This window comes from Otolemur garnettii, unplaced genomic scaffold, assembly GCF_000181295.1.
Source record: "Otolemur garnettii isolate 467f Iridium unplaced genomic scaffold, OtoGar3 scaffold00011, whole genome shotgun sequence".
NCBI lineage: Eukaryota > Metazoa > Chordata > Mammalia > Primates > Galagidae > Otolemur > Otolemur garnettii.
The window spans coordinates 31116836-31135837 of record NW_003852406.1 but is presented as its reverse complement, the minus strand read 5'-3'; the positions used below and the strand labels follow the sequence as shown (position 1 = coordinate 31135837).

Genomic DNA, 19002 nt, shown 5'->3' with positions numbered 1-19002 from the left:
TGCTTCTTAACATTTATACTTCCATCTCATCTCTTACTCTATCCTCTTATCTTTGAAATTCTTATATTGAGTACCCTGCTATATTTCTCTATAATCAAAAAATAATTTGATTTCAGGCTATAACTGTAAAGTGTGAGGTGTTAATGACCAGGGCAAGGTTTCTGTCCTCTCAAGGAGTCTACATATTCATAGATGAATGATTATAAGGCTTAAAAGGTGTCACTACCAATCCTACTGTTATCTTTTGGTTTTTTAAGTTCAGAAGAACTCTGTTCTCATTTAAAAAAAAAAAAATGGAAGGTGGCAAGGGTTTTTTAGTAAAGCTATGCCCCTCAATTCTTTGAACGTCTTTCTCAGGAAGGAGTTTTTCAACTCCATCATCGGCGAAAGACCTTTATGCCAGTGGCCAAAAAAAGCTGTTTGAGAGAGAGCAGTGAAGACTCTGTGCAGGCATACTTGTGAGAAACTGAAGCAGAATCCCATACGGCCGGGTTGGCTGTGGGCATAAAAACCCCCTGACCTAAGGTCGGCCTGGTCAGTCCCACTAACTTAAGGCCCACATAGGAACAGAAGCTTGCAAACAAGTAGTCTGTATGTCTTAGAAATTTCTTAATTATGCCTTCTTAATATTGAAGTAACTGCCTCCAAACCGTGAGGTCAGTGGGGCAGGTATTCAATTCACCTTTGTCCCCTGAGCCTCAGGCTTCATCAGATAAGAAAAAAAGAAGTAATGGCTAACATGTTCTCCATTAAGTTATGTTAAAGAGATTATGTTCAAAAGGACTATGTTAGATAGAGTGCTATCAGTTAAATGGTGGATTACTAGGGAGGCGCTGCTCACGAGATACTCACAAGATGTTTATTCATGAGATGGATTATGGATTGTAATGAATATTAATGAAGTCATTGATGTATAGTGCACATGTGCAGAGGGATTATAATGAATATTAATGAGGTACAGTGCACATGTGCACTGTGGACTATTTAAAACAAGAGTAAAGAAATCAACTTGCCATTCGCCATGAGACCAGTGGTCCCTGGCTATGTAGTAGGCCAGGAATAATTAATAAAGCTGTCACCTGCCTGAGAGAGCTGTGAACCCCTTTATTTAAATATACAATTTCAACATGTGTGTTTATTCTCTGCGACATCACTTCTCCGTGAAACCCTAACGGCAACACTCCAAGCTGGTGTTTCCCTGGAGGCTGGGAGTTGGGAAGGAGCTGGTGCAGGGAGCATCCTAGAGATGCAGGTCACATTCTGTTCTGCTTCTTACTCTAGGTCAGTGGTCCTCAACCTTCCTAATGCCATGACCCTTTAATACAGTTCCTCATGTTGTGCTACCCCCTCAACCATAAAATTATTTTCATTGCTACTTCATAACTGTAATTTTTGCTGTTATGAATCATAATGTAAATATCTGATATTAGGCAACCCCTGTGAAAGGGTTGTTTGACCTGCAACCCACAGGTTGAGAATCGCTGCTCTAGGTAGTAGACATGAGGACTTTTGCAGTTTTTCACTCCACACTACACATGTTCCGTAAGTAATCTTTTACATATAATCGTACTTAATTTTAAAATAAGAGGAAAATACCATCAAAAGCATATAAAAGGTAAGCAGTATTTATCCCTTAACCAAGCTCAGTAAGGCTTATGGGGTATCTTTATAAAGGGACTATTTTGTTCCCTTTCCTGCAATGCATTATTAACACCTCCCAGACAGCTCAGGGTTTCAGATATCACAGAAAGTTCCCTTGAGGACAAATATCCTATCTGCTTATCCCTGAGACTTGCCATACAGACACTCGAGCAGCATGCACTGACTGCTTTCTAATGGGTGAGAAGGCAGGTGAGGCGATGCCACCCTGAATAGGGTGGTTAGGGAAACTTAACTGTCACGGATGACATTTGATCAGACAGAAATGATGGAGCAGGTCATGCAGGTAGGAGAGAGAGGGTGTCCTCACAGAGGAACTAGCATTTGCACAGACCCTTCACATAGCCAGGTATGTGATGGGAACAGCAAGGAGCCTTCTCATGTCATGGCTCTCACTCACCTGGAAGGAGAGGCCTTTCCTGTCCCCTTGGCATCTCTCTGCTCCATGCACCTCTCCAGCCTTGCTCTATCACACCCTAATTATGTATGCACACAGCTATGCTCTTCATAAGCTGAGAGCCCTTTTAGGACAAGGAAATAAAGGCACATATCCCGAGGATGCACAAACTTAGTTTTTATTAGCCACAGTTCCGCCTCCTGGGAAACACACAGCTACCCAAGGGTGCCCATGACCAGCCTGGTCCAACTTGCATGGCTGACACCGTTGCTCACATGGAGGGAGGAGAGCTGTACAGTGCTTCAGAGCCTGGTTTCCTCAGGTACACAGATCCCCACGGAGAAAATGCTAGAATTGAGAGCCCCTTTACACCCTGCATGGGCTAGGATGCATAGGCAAATGACTCAGGCATCATGGGACAGAGGGCAAGGCCTTAAGCAGCCCCAGAGGCCTGGGCACTTGGGCTTCCACCTACCAGCCAGGCCACCAGATCTCTGTCTGGCCACCCTTCCATAGTGACCACCCTCTGCCAAATGAACACAAGCTTTTGGTGTTGCACACATGATGCAATTGAATGTCTTCAAATTACTGAGCTCTATGAGCTTCAGTGCTGGGGTACAAAGGTCAGGCATCAGCAGGGGAGGCAAGGTGCTGCCAACGCCGCGCATCACCCTGTGCCCTCCTGCTGCAGCTCTGCCTCCACCCTGGGCGGCACCTCCTAGCCCAGCACCCTGGGACCCAGGGGAGCTGCATACCCTGGGGCATGCAGAGCCCTGGAGCAGGACACCTGAGCTAGGAGTGGACTGCCCTACTAACAGGTCGCTTTTCTGTGAAGAAGCTTTTTAGCAGTAGCACCTGGCTGAAGCTGACCACAAATAGGGCGATTGTCTCGCCAATAGACCAGTAAGAGACCCGGCTATTGAGATCTTCAGCTCGGGCCCGGTCCTGGGCTTCCCGGAGCCGGTAGTGGGTCTGGGAGTCGATCACTGTCTTCAGAGCTTCGTGAATGGTCACACAGGCAGACTCCATCTGGGCAGGAAGAGAAAAGCAGGCACACTGCTAACACCAAAACACCAGGAGTGGAAGCAGCAGCCAGCAAGTGCTGACCCAAGCATCCTCCATAACACCTATTGAGTGCTGTGTCTGTGCTAAGGGTTTTCATGAGGCTTTACTGAATCCTTGTCATAAGCCTACCTGAGGCTCAGAGTCACACAGCTTAGTGTGTAGCTGAGTGGGATTGGAGTGTTGAGTACTGAGTGTTGAGTACTGGTGTGTTGAGTACTGAGCCTCTGCTTCCATGTACTGCTGCAGGCTGTCTTATCTCATCCTCACAATGCTGCTGACAGGCACAGTCACCACCCTCCCTGCTAAGGAGGGCTACAGACTGCTTACCCCACGCACTGGTGAAGAAACTGAAGCTTGAAGACGCTCCAAGAATTGCCCAAGGGCACAGCGCTAATGCACAACCCAAGGCAAACCAAACTCCTGCTGGCTCGGACAATGCTGCTCAGTCTGTTATATACCTGCTGTCTACTGCTACATGTAGCAACACAAACAGGAAGACATGTGCCTCAGGTACATACACATAAGCACATATAGACAGGCAAAGATGCAGACATACGGATAAACACGTACACATGCTCATATGTAACACACACTACTTCACAACTTTCTTTACCTAAACATTCAGTGTGGCAGGCAGCATTCTGAAAAGTCATGCCCCACCACCACCCAGAGTCCCTTCCCATATCTCAGAAACCTGTGACTGTGTGTGATGAGCTGTCACTCCTATCATTCGGCTGTCTTTTACAGCACAGTGCACCTTGGATAGGAAGATTATCCAGTGGCCTGAACTAATTGCTCAAGCCCTTGAAAATAGAGGGCTATCTTCAGCTGGCCACAGGAGGATTCAGACAGGTCTGCAGCATGGGGACATGTCAGTGTGCCATGCTAGCTTTGGAAGAGGAGTCAACCACCTGCCAGGACCAGGGCACAGCAGTTAACAACAAAACAGGGACCTCAGTCCCACAACTGCAGGGACTGAATTCCACCAACAACCTGAACGAGTGACAAGGCAGACTTTCCTAGAGCCTCTGGCTGAGAGCTCAGCCGGGTGACCACCTCATGTTAGCCTTGTAGGACCCTGAGCAGCGAACCCCACTGTGCCTACCCAGACTCAGCACACACAGCTGTGAGATGATGGATAGGTCCTGCATTAAGTCACTGCCAGAACTTCTTACTCAAAGGCAATCTCTGAGTGGCAATCTCTTACAGTGGCTTCTTACTCAGAGGCAATCTCTAAAACAGAAGCACATCCAAGACCTTGAAAACTCTATCCCAACAGTGAGTTCTCAAGCTAGAGCAGTGCGTAAAGCATGCGCCAGACACTTGCTTCAGTTCCTGGAATCCAAACTACTTATAAAGCACAGGAGGGAAGCTAGAAAAGACTGATTCACGACGTGACCTGCCTCCCCAAGAACCCACATTTTTCTCTCATACTGAGCCATTCCCAGAGGCAGAATGTGCCAGCAGTGGTGCCACCCTTCCTTGCCTCACCCAGCATTCTCTATTCCGAGCCACACTAGATGCTAAACTAGACTATGTGAGAAAAACATAAAAGCTTTCCTTTGGCCACTGATTTTTGGCCACAAGGCAGTATCTTCCACCAGCCTGGCAACTGGTCCATCTCCCAAGGCTTGGGTTTCCTCTGTCCTTGGTGACTGACCCCTGATCCATGGGTAGAAGTGGTGACATGTCACATGGGCACAGAGGTGAGATGGTCACCGCTATCACACAGCACTGGTGGAGGTGGGCAAGGTGTCAGCTCAAGGAGCAGAATCCAGGGAGAATAATAGGCCTGTTTGTGTTCCACTTTGTTTCCCATGGGTGCCTTTATCCTGCTGTCCTGTTACATGCATCTCGAGCCACAGACTCTCGTGGCTGGAACGTCATCAGCACAAGACTATTTCCTTGTTCTGTAGACATCTGTCAAGTAGGCTGTACATGCAGATACTTGATATTGAAAAAGGGATAAACGATCCCAAGACAAGTTCCTGACATCTAGAAGTTGGGTCCAAGGAGACTGATAGATGCCAACTGGCTTCATAAGCCAACCACCAGAAAAGACCACTCAGGCACAAACCCTGCACTGAGACAATGGTGGTGTGTATGTGGTGGAACGCTGGCTGGTCACAGAGATGGACCAGGGACTAACTGGGAAGGAAGAGGGAAAAGAGCTTGCAGTGTGGAGTCAGGCTGTGTGAACCCGTGTCAAAGCTGGCTCAAGATACAACATTTTCAGAGGTTGCTGGGACAAATTCCTAAATTCCACCTGCTCATTTCTTCATCTGGGATGCCAAACTTACTCTCACATTTTCACTTTTAAGCTAAAGCCTTCCTGACCCTCCAGCAAGAATCCATCAGTGCCTACCTGAGACCCCTGACCCTTTAATCACAGCTATGGGCACAAAGCCCTGAGGATGACTAGCTCCTGGGGCTGCATTCCTGGAAGGGATCCCAACACCAGGGTCAGTGCCATCCACTCTCGTCCTTCCTCTGCCAGCACAGGGTGCAGACAGAGTGAATGCCAACCAGGGGTAGGCAAGAGCTCACAAAGGCAGGTATAGCCAGTTCAAGGCAGAGAGGTCAGAACTATAGAAACGGAAGAAACACCTCTTCTGAGGCTGAAAAGGAGCAAAGACGAAGTTCTGAGATGTAAGGGGAGGGGGCATAAACCACTCTTTCCAACACTCAGGCTCCCAGAAAGTATTTCTCTATTGACCTAATTCATTAAGGCTTTTCTCTACCAATTCATTTTCTACTGGTTAAGGAAGGAAGTCCTTCAGCTCAGCTTTTAGATAGTTACAAAATCTTCCAAATGGAGGATGTTGCATCAGTGCCAACGGAACTCTCAAGAATATCAGTAGCAAAAGATCTTATACGTAACACACACCTTCAGCTGGTGCTTCTAACAGCAGTCAGTTGCCATGCTCAGACCCAGTGAGGCTTAGAACGTCCCACACATGGCCACTAGACACCTGCGACTACTGACTATTTGAAATGTTGCTGTCATGCACAGGAAGTGAATTTTTAATTTAATTTTAATTAATTTAAGTAGCTAAATTTACACAGAGACTACTGGACTGGACAATGCAGCTTGAAGCTCTAATTGCCTAGGAATGTGCTGGGGAAGTGAAGGGCTAGGCAAGTGAAGCCACAGCAGCTCACATGTGTGCCCAAAGCCCCAGAGGAATGGAGCTCACAGCCACCTCACTGGGCAACCCAGAAGGGCATCTGGCCTCCTGAAGACATATGATGCTCTGGCCTTGGTTCTGGAACATCTACAGTCACAGATGGCTGTTACTGTCTTACAGATTTCTCTGGGCCCCGATATTTAGTCATTTGACAAAGATGAGGTGACTTCCTTTCTGTGCCATGCCTCATGCATGGAGCACTGAAGACACGAAGGTAAATCACTCAGCATCCTGGCAGAGAGAGCACACAGCCCACATGCCAGGGAGAAGGCAGATGCAGGAGGCTAGGATCAGCAGCAAGTGACCTTGAGAGGCATGGGCCAGATCACCTTCTGGGTTGCCCTCCAAGGTGGCCATATGCCCCTTCCTCTGGAGGACTAGCTGTCACCCAAAAATCTCAGTTTCTCCTCCATCATGTGGTATCATTGCCAAGAGATGACCGCCCAACCAGAACTGTATTTACCAGCCCTCTTTACACCCAGATTTGCGACATGACTAGTCTCACCAATGCAACATGAGCAGAAATGACATATGTGGCTACTGAGCCCAGGCTTTTAAGAAGCAGGTGGGTCTTTCTCATCCCTTCCTTCTTTTGGAGAGTCTCCAGCCCTCAGGGAAGGTGGAAAAACAACAAGAAAGAGAGAGCCTAGATTCCCAAGTCCCACCAAAGAGGAAAGCTCCCCACCAGCCTTCTCTAGGTTATAAGAATAAACTGTCGTGTTAAGCCACTGACATCTGGAGGGTATTTGTTACAGCAGCTTGTGTTCCTTCCCACTTAGTACACGGCACAAAGTATGACTTTGGTCTTTCTGATACAGGCACATCATTTAAACAGGGAGGCACACATCATCCATACTTCAGGAAGGACTGGATTCAGGGGTAATGAAGGAGCAGAGAAAGATATGAGAGAAAGTACTGTAGGGATCTGGTTGAAGAATAGAAAGGAGGGTTGGAAGGAGAACACAGCATCCCTTCAGGACTGGAGGTGAAGAAAGAAGCAAAGCCAACACACACTGGATGGATGATGCCTCTGCTCACCAGCCAGACAGAGGCCAACAAGGAGGAAACCACTAGGAGGCTTCAGTGAGCCTGTCATTGTTAATGTCCACTCACCTGGGTGAGAGCTGTGACCCTGTTCCCCATTTCTGGGAGAATGGGGGGCTCATCGCCCACTTGAAAGTCAAAGTAGACGGTCTTGTGAGAGAAAGTAGAAAACTCATTACTGAAGCAAAACTGATAAACACCCTTGACCTCAGCCCGGTGAGTGAAGCTGTCGTACTGCTTCTTGGTTTCCCTGTAGATGATGTTCCCCAGTGGGTCCTCCACGTAGCAGTCAACATCATAGTGGCCTCCAGTGATGACCTAACAACCACAAAATGTCTGCTGTTATTAGAAGGACAGTCACCACTTACCAAATGCTGAGCATGCCATGATCAGACTCTACAAACACTTCCATCACAGCATCTTCACAGCCTTCTCAGGAAGGCTCCTGGTGTTCTGGCAGGTGCTCTGCCACTTCCCAGTTCATGGAGGCTGAGCACAGTGAACTGGGTAAACTGTCCATGATCACACTGCTTGAAAGTAAAAAGGCTAAAATTTTAATTTACATCTGCCTGACTCCCAAGTTTTGTCTTGCAAGAGAACAATGAGACTGACTGACTGTTCCCATTTTACAGGAGAGAAAACTGAGGCTCCAAGCAAAGTGGCAGAGCTGGGATCTGACCTGAGGGCTGCTGGCTCTAGTGCTCAAATGCTTAGCCATTGCACTATTCTGCAATGCAAGTTAGCATAGCCCAGGATAACTGCTCTTCCTAGGATGGGGTTGTTGACAAGGCTTCAGAAACAGGAGCAAGAAGAAAGGAGGGATGCCCAGGAAACTGTCCCAAGGCATCTTTCTGTTTGTTCAAGAGGTAATAGAAGACATGTAGCAAGTCACTTACTTTTGGCTGGGACTGGGTTTGAACCCGCCACCTCCAGCATATGGGGTCAGCACCCTACTCCTTTGAGCCACAGGCACTGCCAGCAAGTCACTGTTTTAGGGCACTGACTGTCACCCAATAGCTGCCTGACTCTGGACAAGTTACTTTACTCTCTGAGGATGTGTCTGCATCATTAAAATGTCTTCATCTATAAAATATTAATAGTACTATTTACCTCACAGGGTTGAGGTAAGGATTATAGGAAATCCTCAGACCACAAACTGGCCCTCTGGGGGTGATGGTGGAGAGGCGGAATCTGATTTGGGGCCAGTCAGGAGCACAAGCAGGTGGAATGCACACTACACTTACTGCTTCTCTCTCCTAGCAGGAGACGGGAGCTGCGAGCAAGTACCATTTCCCAACTTGCTGAGTGGTTCTAGTAACTGTTAATATTATTACTGATCGAATGCAAGGAGAAGATAAATATAGATTCAAAGAATCTGTGAGTGTCAGGGGACAGCAAGTTCTCAAGAATCATTTAGTTCAAACTCTCCTTGTAAACATAAGAAAAGTAAGACCAGCACAGAGCAAAATCACACAGGCAAGCAGGGGCTATAACCAAGGTCCATCAAAAGACACCGTCAACATCTGCTTCCAAACTTAAAATACCCCTCGTTCAGACAAAAGTTACTAGTCCTATTCAGCAAGCTTTACATAAAGTAGCGAGCGTCCTATTGCAGAGGGTGCTTAAATCAATGCTGGACACCCCTTGACAGGGGATTTCTGTCCTGGAAATACCTAAATGACACCTCAGTGCCTTCCATCCACAAAATTATCTTTTTTTTTTTTTCCTGTCATGGCACTTAGGCCACAATTTGCATGTTGTCCACACAGATGTGAAAACAGACAGATCAGTGACTGGGGCTAGCACATCTGAAGCTGTCTCCAAGGAGGAGCCTTCTCCAGTGCCTCTACCCCAGAGGGGCCGGCCACTAGCTTGTCCCCATTCGTGCTGCCCATGCCTCCTCATTTCTGGAATGCCTGCCAGCATGCAACCACAAGCAGATGGTTATCTGAATATGGTTCACTCGGTCCTACCTGGATCTGCTCATTAATCCTTATATCTACTCTCCACAACTGTAAGCCAAGATACCTCTCAAAGGTGACAGGAGTATAGGAGCTAGGCTTTTCTGAGCCATATGGCAAGGGCCCAGTCTTGCTGCCACACCATCATTCCTTGTAAACAGTGCCAGGACGCAAAGGCTGTGCTGAGCCCTCCTTTCCAAAGCACCCATCATTTCCACCGCGGCTACACTCACCCCCAACTTCAACGTTAATAAATGCAGGTTGGTAGGAACAAAACTATGAACCTTTCCCTCTACTTCCATTTTTCAGTACTTGCAGTAACAGGATGGTCAAAAAAGACTTAAGACAGACTGAGAGCCCGTGCCCAGCGGATCAGAATTGGCTGTCGTTAGATTCCCAGGGGCCTAGGGCAGGTTATTCTGGCCAACATCCCAGGATGCGGGACCCGCCTTAGCCATCCCCATCCTGGCACTCACCTGCTGCTCTCACTACCTCCCCCTCCCAGCCGGGCCGCGCCTCAGCTGGGCTCCGACTGACAAACGTTCCTCCTCAAGGGGAAGGAAACTGGTTTCTGGGGACCGCCATCCTCAGCAGCCTCTTGGTCTAATTCCAGCCATTCTAGTCAGGGGTGGACAAGCACCCCGGAAGACCCGGGAGCGGGAGAGAGAAGGGAGCTCCGCCGGGCGCCGCGCCTCACCTGGTAATCCAGGGAGAACTTGACGCCTTGGTCCACCTCCTCGTGGAAGCACTGCTTGGCGTTGTCTGGAAGCTCGAAGGTGAGCTCGGCGCCCCGAAGCTGCTCGACTCGGAGCAGGAGCAGCAGCAGGAGCAGCGAGGAAGCGGAGCGAGGGACCGCGCTGCCCATGACGCCCCCAGTCCCGTCTGTGGGCCGCAGTTTTGGCGTCTGGGGCCGCGGCAGCCCGTACCCGGGTGGATACGCCGGGACAGACGTGGCGCGAGCTCGGCGCTCTGCTTCCGGGAGCGCGGGCAACTCAGTGCGCAGCCGCGCGCTCCGGAGTGGGCCCGGGCCCCCTTCCGCCCGCTGCGCGTGCGCGTTGGCCGGACTGGGCGAAGGGACACGCCCCCTCCTCGTCTCACGCCCCCCTCCCCCGGCTGCGCAGCCGAATCTGGATGAAGGGGCTGCCTAGTCGGCGTGCGGGTCCTTGGAGGGGACGTTCCAAAGCACCAGCCCGCACCCGCTGGGCTGAGCACCCCCGGCTCGGCCCAGGCCGGCACAGCCTAGCCTCTCAGGCTGCTGCAGCGCCACGCACGTGGCATTTTACTTCGTACAGGCTCTGCGTGTGAGGCCTCTGTAACTGTCTCACGCTCCTCTGGAGACTCAGTCTCCTTATCTAGAAAGGGGCAGATGAGGGCGGGAAGAAAGAGCGTAAGGGAGGGAACCCAACTGCCACTCCCTTCTTCACTCTCTTCCCCTTCCCAAAGTGTACTCCGGTTCTGGGAACACAGGAGTGTGCTCACACGCAGGTGCTCTCTTGGAAACCCCAGTGAAGTCTCTCACTCGGCGATTTCAGATTCGTTTTGGCCGTCAAGATTCGTTCTCGCACAAAACTGTCATTTTTTCACTTTGACTTTTTAAAAGCACTGAAAGTTTGATTTAATGCCTTATCCCTGGCCACAGGCTTAAGATTTTTTTTTGTATAATCATAACTATGGGGTTGTATACGTTTTTGTATTCACTGCGGTCCAATAAAGAGAATAGACACAGATTGTGACGTCGCTCAAAAATAAAGAATATTTTCACGAGACATAATGTGTTTTAATTTCAGCAAAGAATTTTACTGCACTTACAGACCTCTACTGGGCATATTTGAGCATGGATTGACATGCTAATGTGTGTGGAAGCATCTATATGCTGTGAATGACATATACCTGTCACACAGTCGTTAAAACTATTTCCTGTCCCTGTGCCAGACTTGGAAGAGGTGTTTAGTGTGTCCCTTGACACCTTCCCTAGCTCTGTCCTATAACGTTATTTTTAGTAATAATTATCTAGATGCACCAAGTGAAGGAACATGACAGGGTAAGACCAAGATTACCTTGGCCAGCTGGAGTGCTAGGCTAAGACTAATGAAAAGAAATTTCTCCAGCTTAGGTATTAAGTCCTAAATTTAAGTTCCAGGAAGCTACCTGCACAAGTTCAGGGGAAGGGAGCCTGATGTGATAGTAGTTCAACTCAGAGTAAGCAAAGTGATAATTAACAGCAAGCTGAATATATGACAATAGGAATTCCTGAACTAAATAAAGGCACCCTGACTTAGGCTGGGTTAAAAAAAGAAGAAGAACATTGTTTTGGTATCTACTGTGTGAAAAGTATTGTTACTGAAGGTAACTGTCCTACTGTAACAGGCAATGATCAGATCGCATCTGCCCTACTATTTTGGGTGGGGACATTAACAAAATAGGGAAAATAGTCACAGGAAGGTAATTAGATAGAGACCCGTGTAATAAATAGGCAGAAAGCTTCTCAAACAAGGTGAAGTCTGCCTCACCTTGAAGTATGGAAGAGTAAAAATGAATGATGCAAGTGGCAGCTGCTTACACAACTTGTATTCTTTATATTACTTAATCTTCACTAATAACTGCAAAATGTACTTTTTCTCACCTTATGGATGGGGAAGAAACTCAGGAAGTTTAATTAACATTTCTGTTTCTATTAACTTTGGCTGGGCCTTTAAAGCAACAATCATTGTATGGATCAGCTGAGGAGTTCTTCAGCTGGTTCTGCCAGGGTCTTGTCAGGCAGCCACATTCAGCTGGAGGGTCTTCTGGGCTGGGAGGTCCAAACGGCCCACTCTCCTGCCAGGCAGCCATGGAGTGCAGTGGTTCCCTTCAGAGCATCCGTTTACCTTTCGTAGGCTAGATTACTTCCTTTTATGGCAGGCTCAGAGCAGCATCCCAAGAGGACCAAGGCCCCTGAGCCCAAGCTCCAGAACTTTCCCAGTAGCATTTTCTCCACATTTTATTGGCCAGAGCAAATCCAAGGAAGAAGCATCCAGTGATGGGAAGAATTTGTGGCAATTAAATAATCTGCCATAATACAGAACTACTCACTCAGTGCATCCATGGCTAAGCCAGGAAGTGAACTCAGACCTGCCAAATTCTAAAGGCTACTATGTACTTCCCCCCAAACACACTGCCTCCACTCATACCTCAGGGAATATTTGCCATTTGGTTCATATGGCAAAACTTGGGCCAAAGCATGAACCAGACACTGAGGAACATTTCAGCTCAACATAAGAAATGACTTTCTATAACTAGAGCTTTCAAAGAAAATCAAACGAAAAGTTCAAGCAGACACAGGTGAACAACCAACCATTTAGGTTTCTGTAGAGATGATTCATGAACTGGGTGACAGATGACTTCTAAGGTTCCTTCCAACTTTTATATTTTTTTAATATTTTTTATTAGATCATAATTGTATACATTAATTCTATCGTAGGATACAGTGTGTTGCTTCCATATACAGTTTGAAAAACTCTCATCCAACTGGCTAACATAGCCATCATTTCTTTCTCATAATTGTTGTGTTAAGACATTTATATTTGACCTTTAGACGAATTCACATGTACCCTAATAGGATAAATCATAGGCGTGATCCCCACAATATCATTCTCTTCACCCATCCTCCCCCCTCCCCTCACCTCCCTCTCCCCTTCCAACTTTTATATCTTACAACATATGGTAGAAGATACTAAAAGTAGAAAAACTTGTAAGAAAAATAAAAATATGTTACCTGTCCATTTTAGTCCTGGGCTGACTTCTATGAAAGTATTTAAAACAGTAAATAAAAAGAAGTTTTTTAACAAATGCAGAAAGGAAGCATGTGATAAAATTCAACACTCATTCATTACTTTCTAAAAACTCTTAGCAAACCAGAAGGAATAACTCCCCCAATGTTGTGGAAACTTGGAGCAAACCTCACGATTAATGACAAACATTAAAATCTTTTTCTTTGAAATAGGGAATAAGGCATAAATGCCTGCTGCCACAACTGCTTATTCAACATTGTTCCAGAAGTTCTAGGCAGAGAGGTAAGGCAAGAAAAAGAAATAAAAGGACAAGAACTGGAAATGTAAAAGTCAGAATAGTGCTTATCTCTAAAGGGAAGGAAGAAGCAGTATTCAGAAGTGACAACTAAGGTGAACTCATGATGTTCACATTACAACTTTTGTTGGACTTTACATCTGTGTTATGTGACTTCTCCGTATGTGTACAGATCCTCCTACACTTAATAAGGTAGTATCTGGATAAACACATCATAAACTGAAAGTATTGGAAGTTGAGTGTTATGATGGGATGGACAGTATAAAGTGGACCCTGCTGTGCCCTACAGCAGGACTTTCTCATTGCTTCATGCACCAGCAGCACTCTTCAGCATGCTATTAAGAATTTTTTTTTTTTTTGGCGGTTTTTTTGGCCGAGTCTGGGTTTGAACCTGCCACCTCCAGTATATGGGGCCAGCACCCGACTCCTTTGAGCCACAGGCACCGCCCCATGCTATTAAGATTTTGAAACAAAATCAATGTTTATCCACAACTCACAGATGTAATTGATAATGAGGAAAGATACAGTCACTGTGTGGATTGACTAAAGCAAACAGAAAGTTTGCAGACTCCTCATGTTGCCAAGGAGCTATATCATGTTTCCCTGAACGAAGCAAACTGAAAAAGGAGACACACACTGCCCTCCCTAGAATTACCAGCTTCTCCAAAACGACTGTTTCTGTGGCCGTCAAGTATTTAACTATCCTTCCTGGCGCGGGGACAGGATGGTTAAAAACATGATACTTTGGTTCTGCCAACTGCATACACTTGCTTATGACTCTTGGGGGAAGTGGGGATCCAAAGAGATAGAAGCAGGAAGTAGAAGATGGTTTCCAGGGGCAGGGATAGGAAGTGGAGGAAATGTCAGTCAAATGATACAAAATTTCAATTTGCCAAGAGAAATTAGTTCAAGAGATTTAGTGCAAAATTTGGTCACTATAGTTTATAACCAAATGCATTTGCTGAGGGTACATTTTAAGTGTTCTACCACAAACAAAATTATGTGTAAGGAAATACATATGTTAATTGGCTCAATTTAACCATGCCACAAAGTATACACATTTCAAAGCATCATGTTGTTCACCACAAATATAGATTATCTTTTGTCAATTTAAAAATAATAAATTTAAATTTAAAAAATAAAGTTTAATCCTTCAGCCTTGAACGAAAAAGTACTGTAAATGCAGAATGATCTTTAAAAACTGAAAAGACATTTGCAATTCATATATTATGTTATATTTATGGCAGTGATTTATATTCTCCCCAGGGTGTGGGGAAAGGAAACACTGAAATCTTAAGGACAGGAGGAAAATAACCCATATGTCCACTTGCCAATCATAAGTTATATATACTTTTCCCTTGTGCTCAAAATTCAGAATTTTTTGTACCCATTACATCTTTATTTCTGTAGAAATAATTTCAATTTCTTCTCCTCTTAAAAAAAGGAAAAAGAAAGATCATCTTACTCTATTAACTACAGTATAGTAGAGTAGAAAGAGAACGGAATTTGGGATCCAAAAACTTCTGTTTATGCCATTAATTTCTTGACATCCTGTCCCATTCCGGGAGTCTGAGGTTTAGAGACTGGATGAGTTGATACTCAAGGTTTTCCTGTTCCAATTAAGTTTTCCTATTCCAATTAATAATACTTATAATTATTTCAAACAGAGAACTTGGTCTTCTTGTCTTCAAATTTAAAAACAAAGAAAAGGAAAGAAGGAGGAGGAAGAAAGGAAGAATAAAGAAAGGCAGGAAGACAGGGAGGGAGGGAAAAGGAAAGAAGAGAAACCCCACCTTGTCTCTATAGTAGGACAGACTAGTCTCTGCTGCAATAAAAGTCAAAATCGCAGAGCTCAGCAGTTTATTTTGTGGTCACCCTGTGCTTTTGTTCTAGGTTGCAGCACAGAGGCCTCCTGCACACTGTCATTCAGGAACGCTGAGATCCCCCATCTTGAAATTGTTACATCTGAAACACACATCTCTTCAGTCACAGCCACAGGGGAGGAGGGTGTGATGGTTTCAACCAGTGATAAATGCCTCTGCTCAAAAGAGACACACCCATCAGTCCGGTTCACAGCCCACGATCTTGCCCCATCTCATGGCCTTCCTAACCCAGGTGAGTAGGAAGATTTGTCTTCCTGTGTCTAGACTGAAAGGAGAACTGGATATTGATAAACTTGAGTTAAATCTTCCACATTACAGTAAAATTAATAATAATAAAAAAACATAAAGACTTGCAGTGTCTGGTAAGACAGTTTATTATTTGAATTCAAATTCCTTCTGAAAACAATGAAAAATACAAATATTTTTAATTTATTTTTTTCATTAAATGATAGCTGTGTACATTAATGCAATTATGGGGTACAGTGCGGTGTTTTCATATACAAGTTAAAATATTTTCATCAAACTGGTTAACATACCCTTTATGTCATTTTCTTAGTTATTGTGTTAAGACATTTATATTCTACTCTTAGAAAGATTCACTTATATTCTCGTAAGATAAACCATAGAAGTGATTCCTCCAATCACCCTCACTACACCCGTTCCCCACCCCCCCACCCCGCCCTCTCCCTCCCCTCTCCCCTCTCCCTCCCTCCTGTCCATATTCTTAGGCTATAATTAGGTTATAGCTTTCATATGAAAAGCTATTCGATGGGCACTTGCACTTCTTCCATGACCTGGCAATTATGAATGGGGCTACAATAAACATTCTAATACAAATATCTTTGTTGTAATGTGGGTTTTGGTCTTCTGGATATATACCTAATAAAGGAATTGCAAGATCAAATGACAGGTCTATTTTTAGATCTCTAAGTGTTCTCCAGACGTCTTTCCAAAAGGAACATATTAATTTACATTCCCACCAGCACTGTAGAAGTGCTCCCTTTTCTCCACATCCATGCCAGCATCTCTGGTTTGGGGATTTTGTGATATGGGCTAATCTTACTCCAGTTACTAATCTAACTGGAGTTAGGTGATATTGCAAAGTAGTTTTGATTTGCATTTCTCTGATGATTAAAGATGGTGAGCATTTTTTTATATATCTGTAGGCCATGCACCGATCTTCTTTTGAGAAATTTCTCTTCAAGTCTCTTGCCCACCCTGAGATGGGATCACTCGTTTTCTTCTTGATAATACGTTTGAGTTCTCTGTGGATTCTGGTTATTAAACCTTTGTCAGAGACATAACCTGAAAAAATCTTCTCCCATTCTGAGGGCTATCTGCTTGCTTTACTTACTGTGTTCTTGGCTGTGCAGAAGCTTTGTAGTTTGATCAGGTCCCAATAGTATATTTTTGATGTTGCTTCAATTACCTGGGGGATCCTCCTCATAAAATGTTTGCCCAGGCTGATTTCTTCAAGTGTTTTTCCTACATTTTCTTCTAGTATTTTTATGGTTTCATATCTTAAGTTTAAATCTTTAATCCAGTGAGAGTCTATCTTAGTTAATGGTGAAAGGTGTGGGTCTAGTTTCAGTCTTCTACAGGTCGCCAACAAGTTAGCCCAGCACCATTTGTTAAATAGGGAATCCTTTCCCCACTCAATGTTTTTAATTGGCTTGTCAAACATCAGGTAACGGTAAGTAGCTGGATTCATCTTTTGGCTCTCTATTCTATTCCATACATCTACCTCTGTTTTTGTGTCAATACAATGCTGTTTTGATCACTATCAATTTATACTGTAGTCTGAGATCTGGTAACGTGATTCCTCCTGCTTTGTTTTTATTTCTGAGTAATGTCTTTAATATTCAAGGTTTTTTCTGATTCCATACAAAATGAAGTATTATTTTTTCTAGATCTTTAAGGTATGACAGTGGAGCTTTAATAGAGATTGCATTAAAATTATATATTGCTTGGGGTAGTATGGACATTTTAACAATGTTTATTCTTCCCAGCCATGAGTATCGTATGTTTTTCCATTTGTTAACATTTTCAGCTATTTCTTTTCTTAGGGTCTCATAGTTCTCTTTAGAGAGATCTTTCGCATCCTTTGTTAGGTAAACTCTCAAATATTTCATCTTTTTTGGCTATGAAAGGAATAGACTCCCTTGACTGTTTTTTTGGCTTGGCTGCTGTTGGTATATATAAAGGCTACCGATTTATGAGTGTTGATTTTGTAACCTGAGATGCTGCTGTATTCCTTGATCACTTCTAAGAGTTTAGTAGTAGAATCCCTGGTATCTTCCAGATATACAATCATATCATCTGCGAAGAGTGAAAGTCTAATCTCTTCTGCCTGGATATGGTTACCCTTGACCACTTTTTCTTCCCTGATTGCAAAGGCTAAAACTTCCATTACAATGTTAAAGAGCAATGGAGACAATGGGCAACCTTGCTTCGTTCCTGATCTGGGTGGAAATGATTTCAGCCTCTATCAGTTTAACAAATGTCCCTTCTATACCAATTTTCTTAAGTATTCTGATCATGAAGGGATGCTGGATATTATCAAAAGCTTTTTTCTGCATCAGTCGAGAGAATCATACCGTCTTTGTTTTTTAATTTGTTTATGTGATGAATTATATTTATACATTTACGTATGTTGAACCATTCTTGAGATCCTGGGATAAAACCCACTTGATCGTGGTGTATAATTTGTTTGATGTGTTGCTGGATTCTGTTTGTTAGGATTTTGTTGAATATTTTTCCATCAATATTCATTAGTGATATTGGTCTATAATTTTCTTTTCTTGTTGGGTCTTTTCCTGGTTTTGGGATCAAGGTGGTGTTTGCTTCTTAGAATGTGTTGAGTAGTATTCCATCTTTTTCTATTTTTTAGAAAAGATTGAGTAATTTAGGTACCATTTCCTCTTTAAAGGTTTGATAGAATTCTGATGTGAAGCCATCTGGTCCTGGGCTTTTCTTTTTAGGGAGATTTTGTATAGTTGATGCTATTTCAGAACTTGATATAGGCCTGTTCAACATTTCCACTTCATTCTGGCTAAGTCTTGGGAGATGTCGTGCTTCCAAGTATTGGTTGATTTCCTTCAGATTTTCATATATCTGGGAATAAAGTTTCTTATAATATTCATTAAGGATTTTTTGAATTTCTAAAGGGTCTATTGTTATTTCATCTTTACTATTTCTGATTGATGAGGTTAGATTTTACTCTTTTTTTCCTGGTTAGGTTGGGTAAAGGTTTATCTATTTTATTGACCTTTTCAAAAAACCAACTTTTTGATCTATTGTATAATGCTTTTGTTTTCAATTTCATTTAATTCTGCTCTAATTTTTTTTTAATTCTGCTCTAATTTTGGTCGTTTCTTTTCTTCTGTTGGATTTGGGACTGGAATGTTCTTCCTTTTCCAACTACTTGAGATGTCCCATTAAGTTGTTCACGTCCTCTCTTTCCATTCTCTTGAGGAAGGCTTGCAATGCTATAAATTTCCCTCTTAGGATTGACTTTGCCATATCCCAGAGGTTCTGATAACTCATGTCATCATTATCGTTTTGTTCTAATAATTTGGTAATTTCTTTCTTGATCTCGTCTCTGACCCATCTATCATTCAGCATAAGGTTATTTAGCTTCCATGTTTTTTTAATTTTTTTTTTTATTGAATGGTAACTATGTACATTAATGCACTTCTGGGGTACAGTGTGGGGTTTTCACATGCAATCTGAAATACTTC

General features: G+C 44.2%; 1 protein-coding gene across 1 annotated transcript; it reads right to left on the bottom strand.

The window, feature by feature from the left end:
• Positions 1 to 2218: 2218 nt before the first annotated feature.
• TMED3 (transmembrane p24 trafficking protein 3) lies at positions 2219 to 10287 on the bottom strand. The gene is made up of 3 exons (XM_003784572.3): positions 10012 to 10287; positions 7423 to 7671; positions 2219 to 3085 (listed from the first exon to the last, which is right to left on the bottom strand). The coding sequence occupies exons 1-3, from the start codon at positions 10177 to 10179 to the stop codon at positions 2849 to 2851; spliced, it is 654 nt and encodes a 217-aa protein (XP_003784620.1). The 5' UTR covers positions 10180 to 10287; the 3' UTR covers positions 2219 to 2848.
• Positions 10288 to 19002: the final 8715 nt, after the last annotated feature.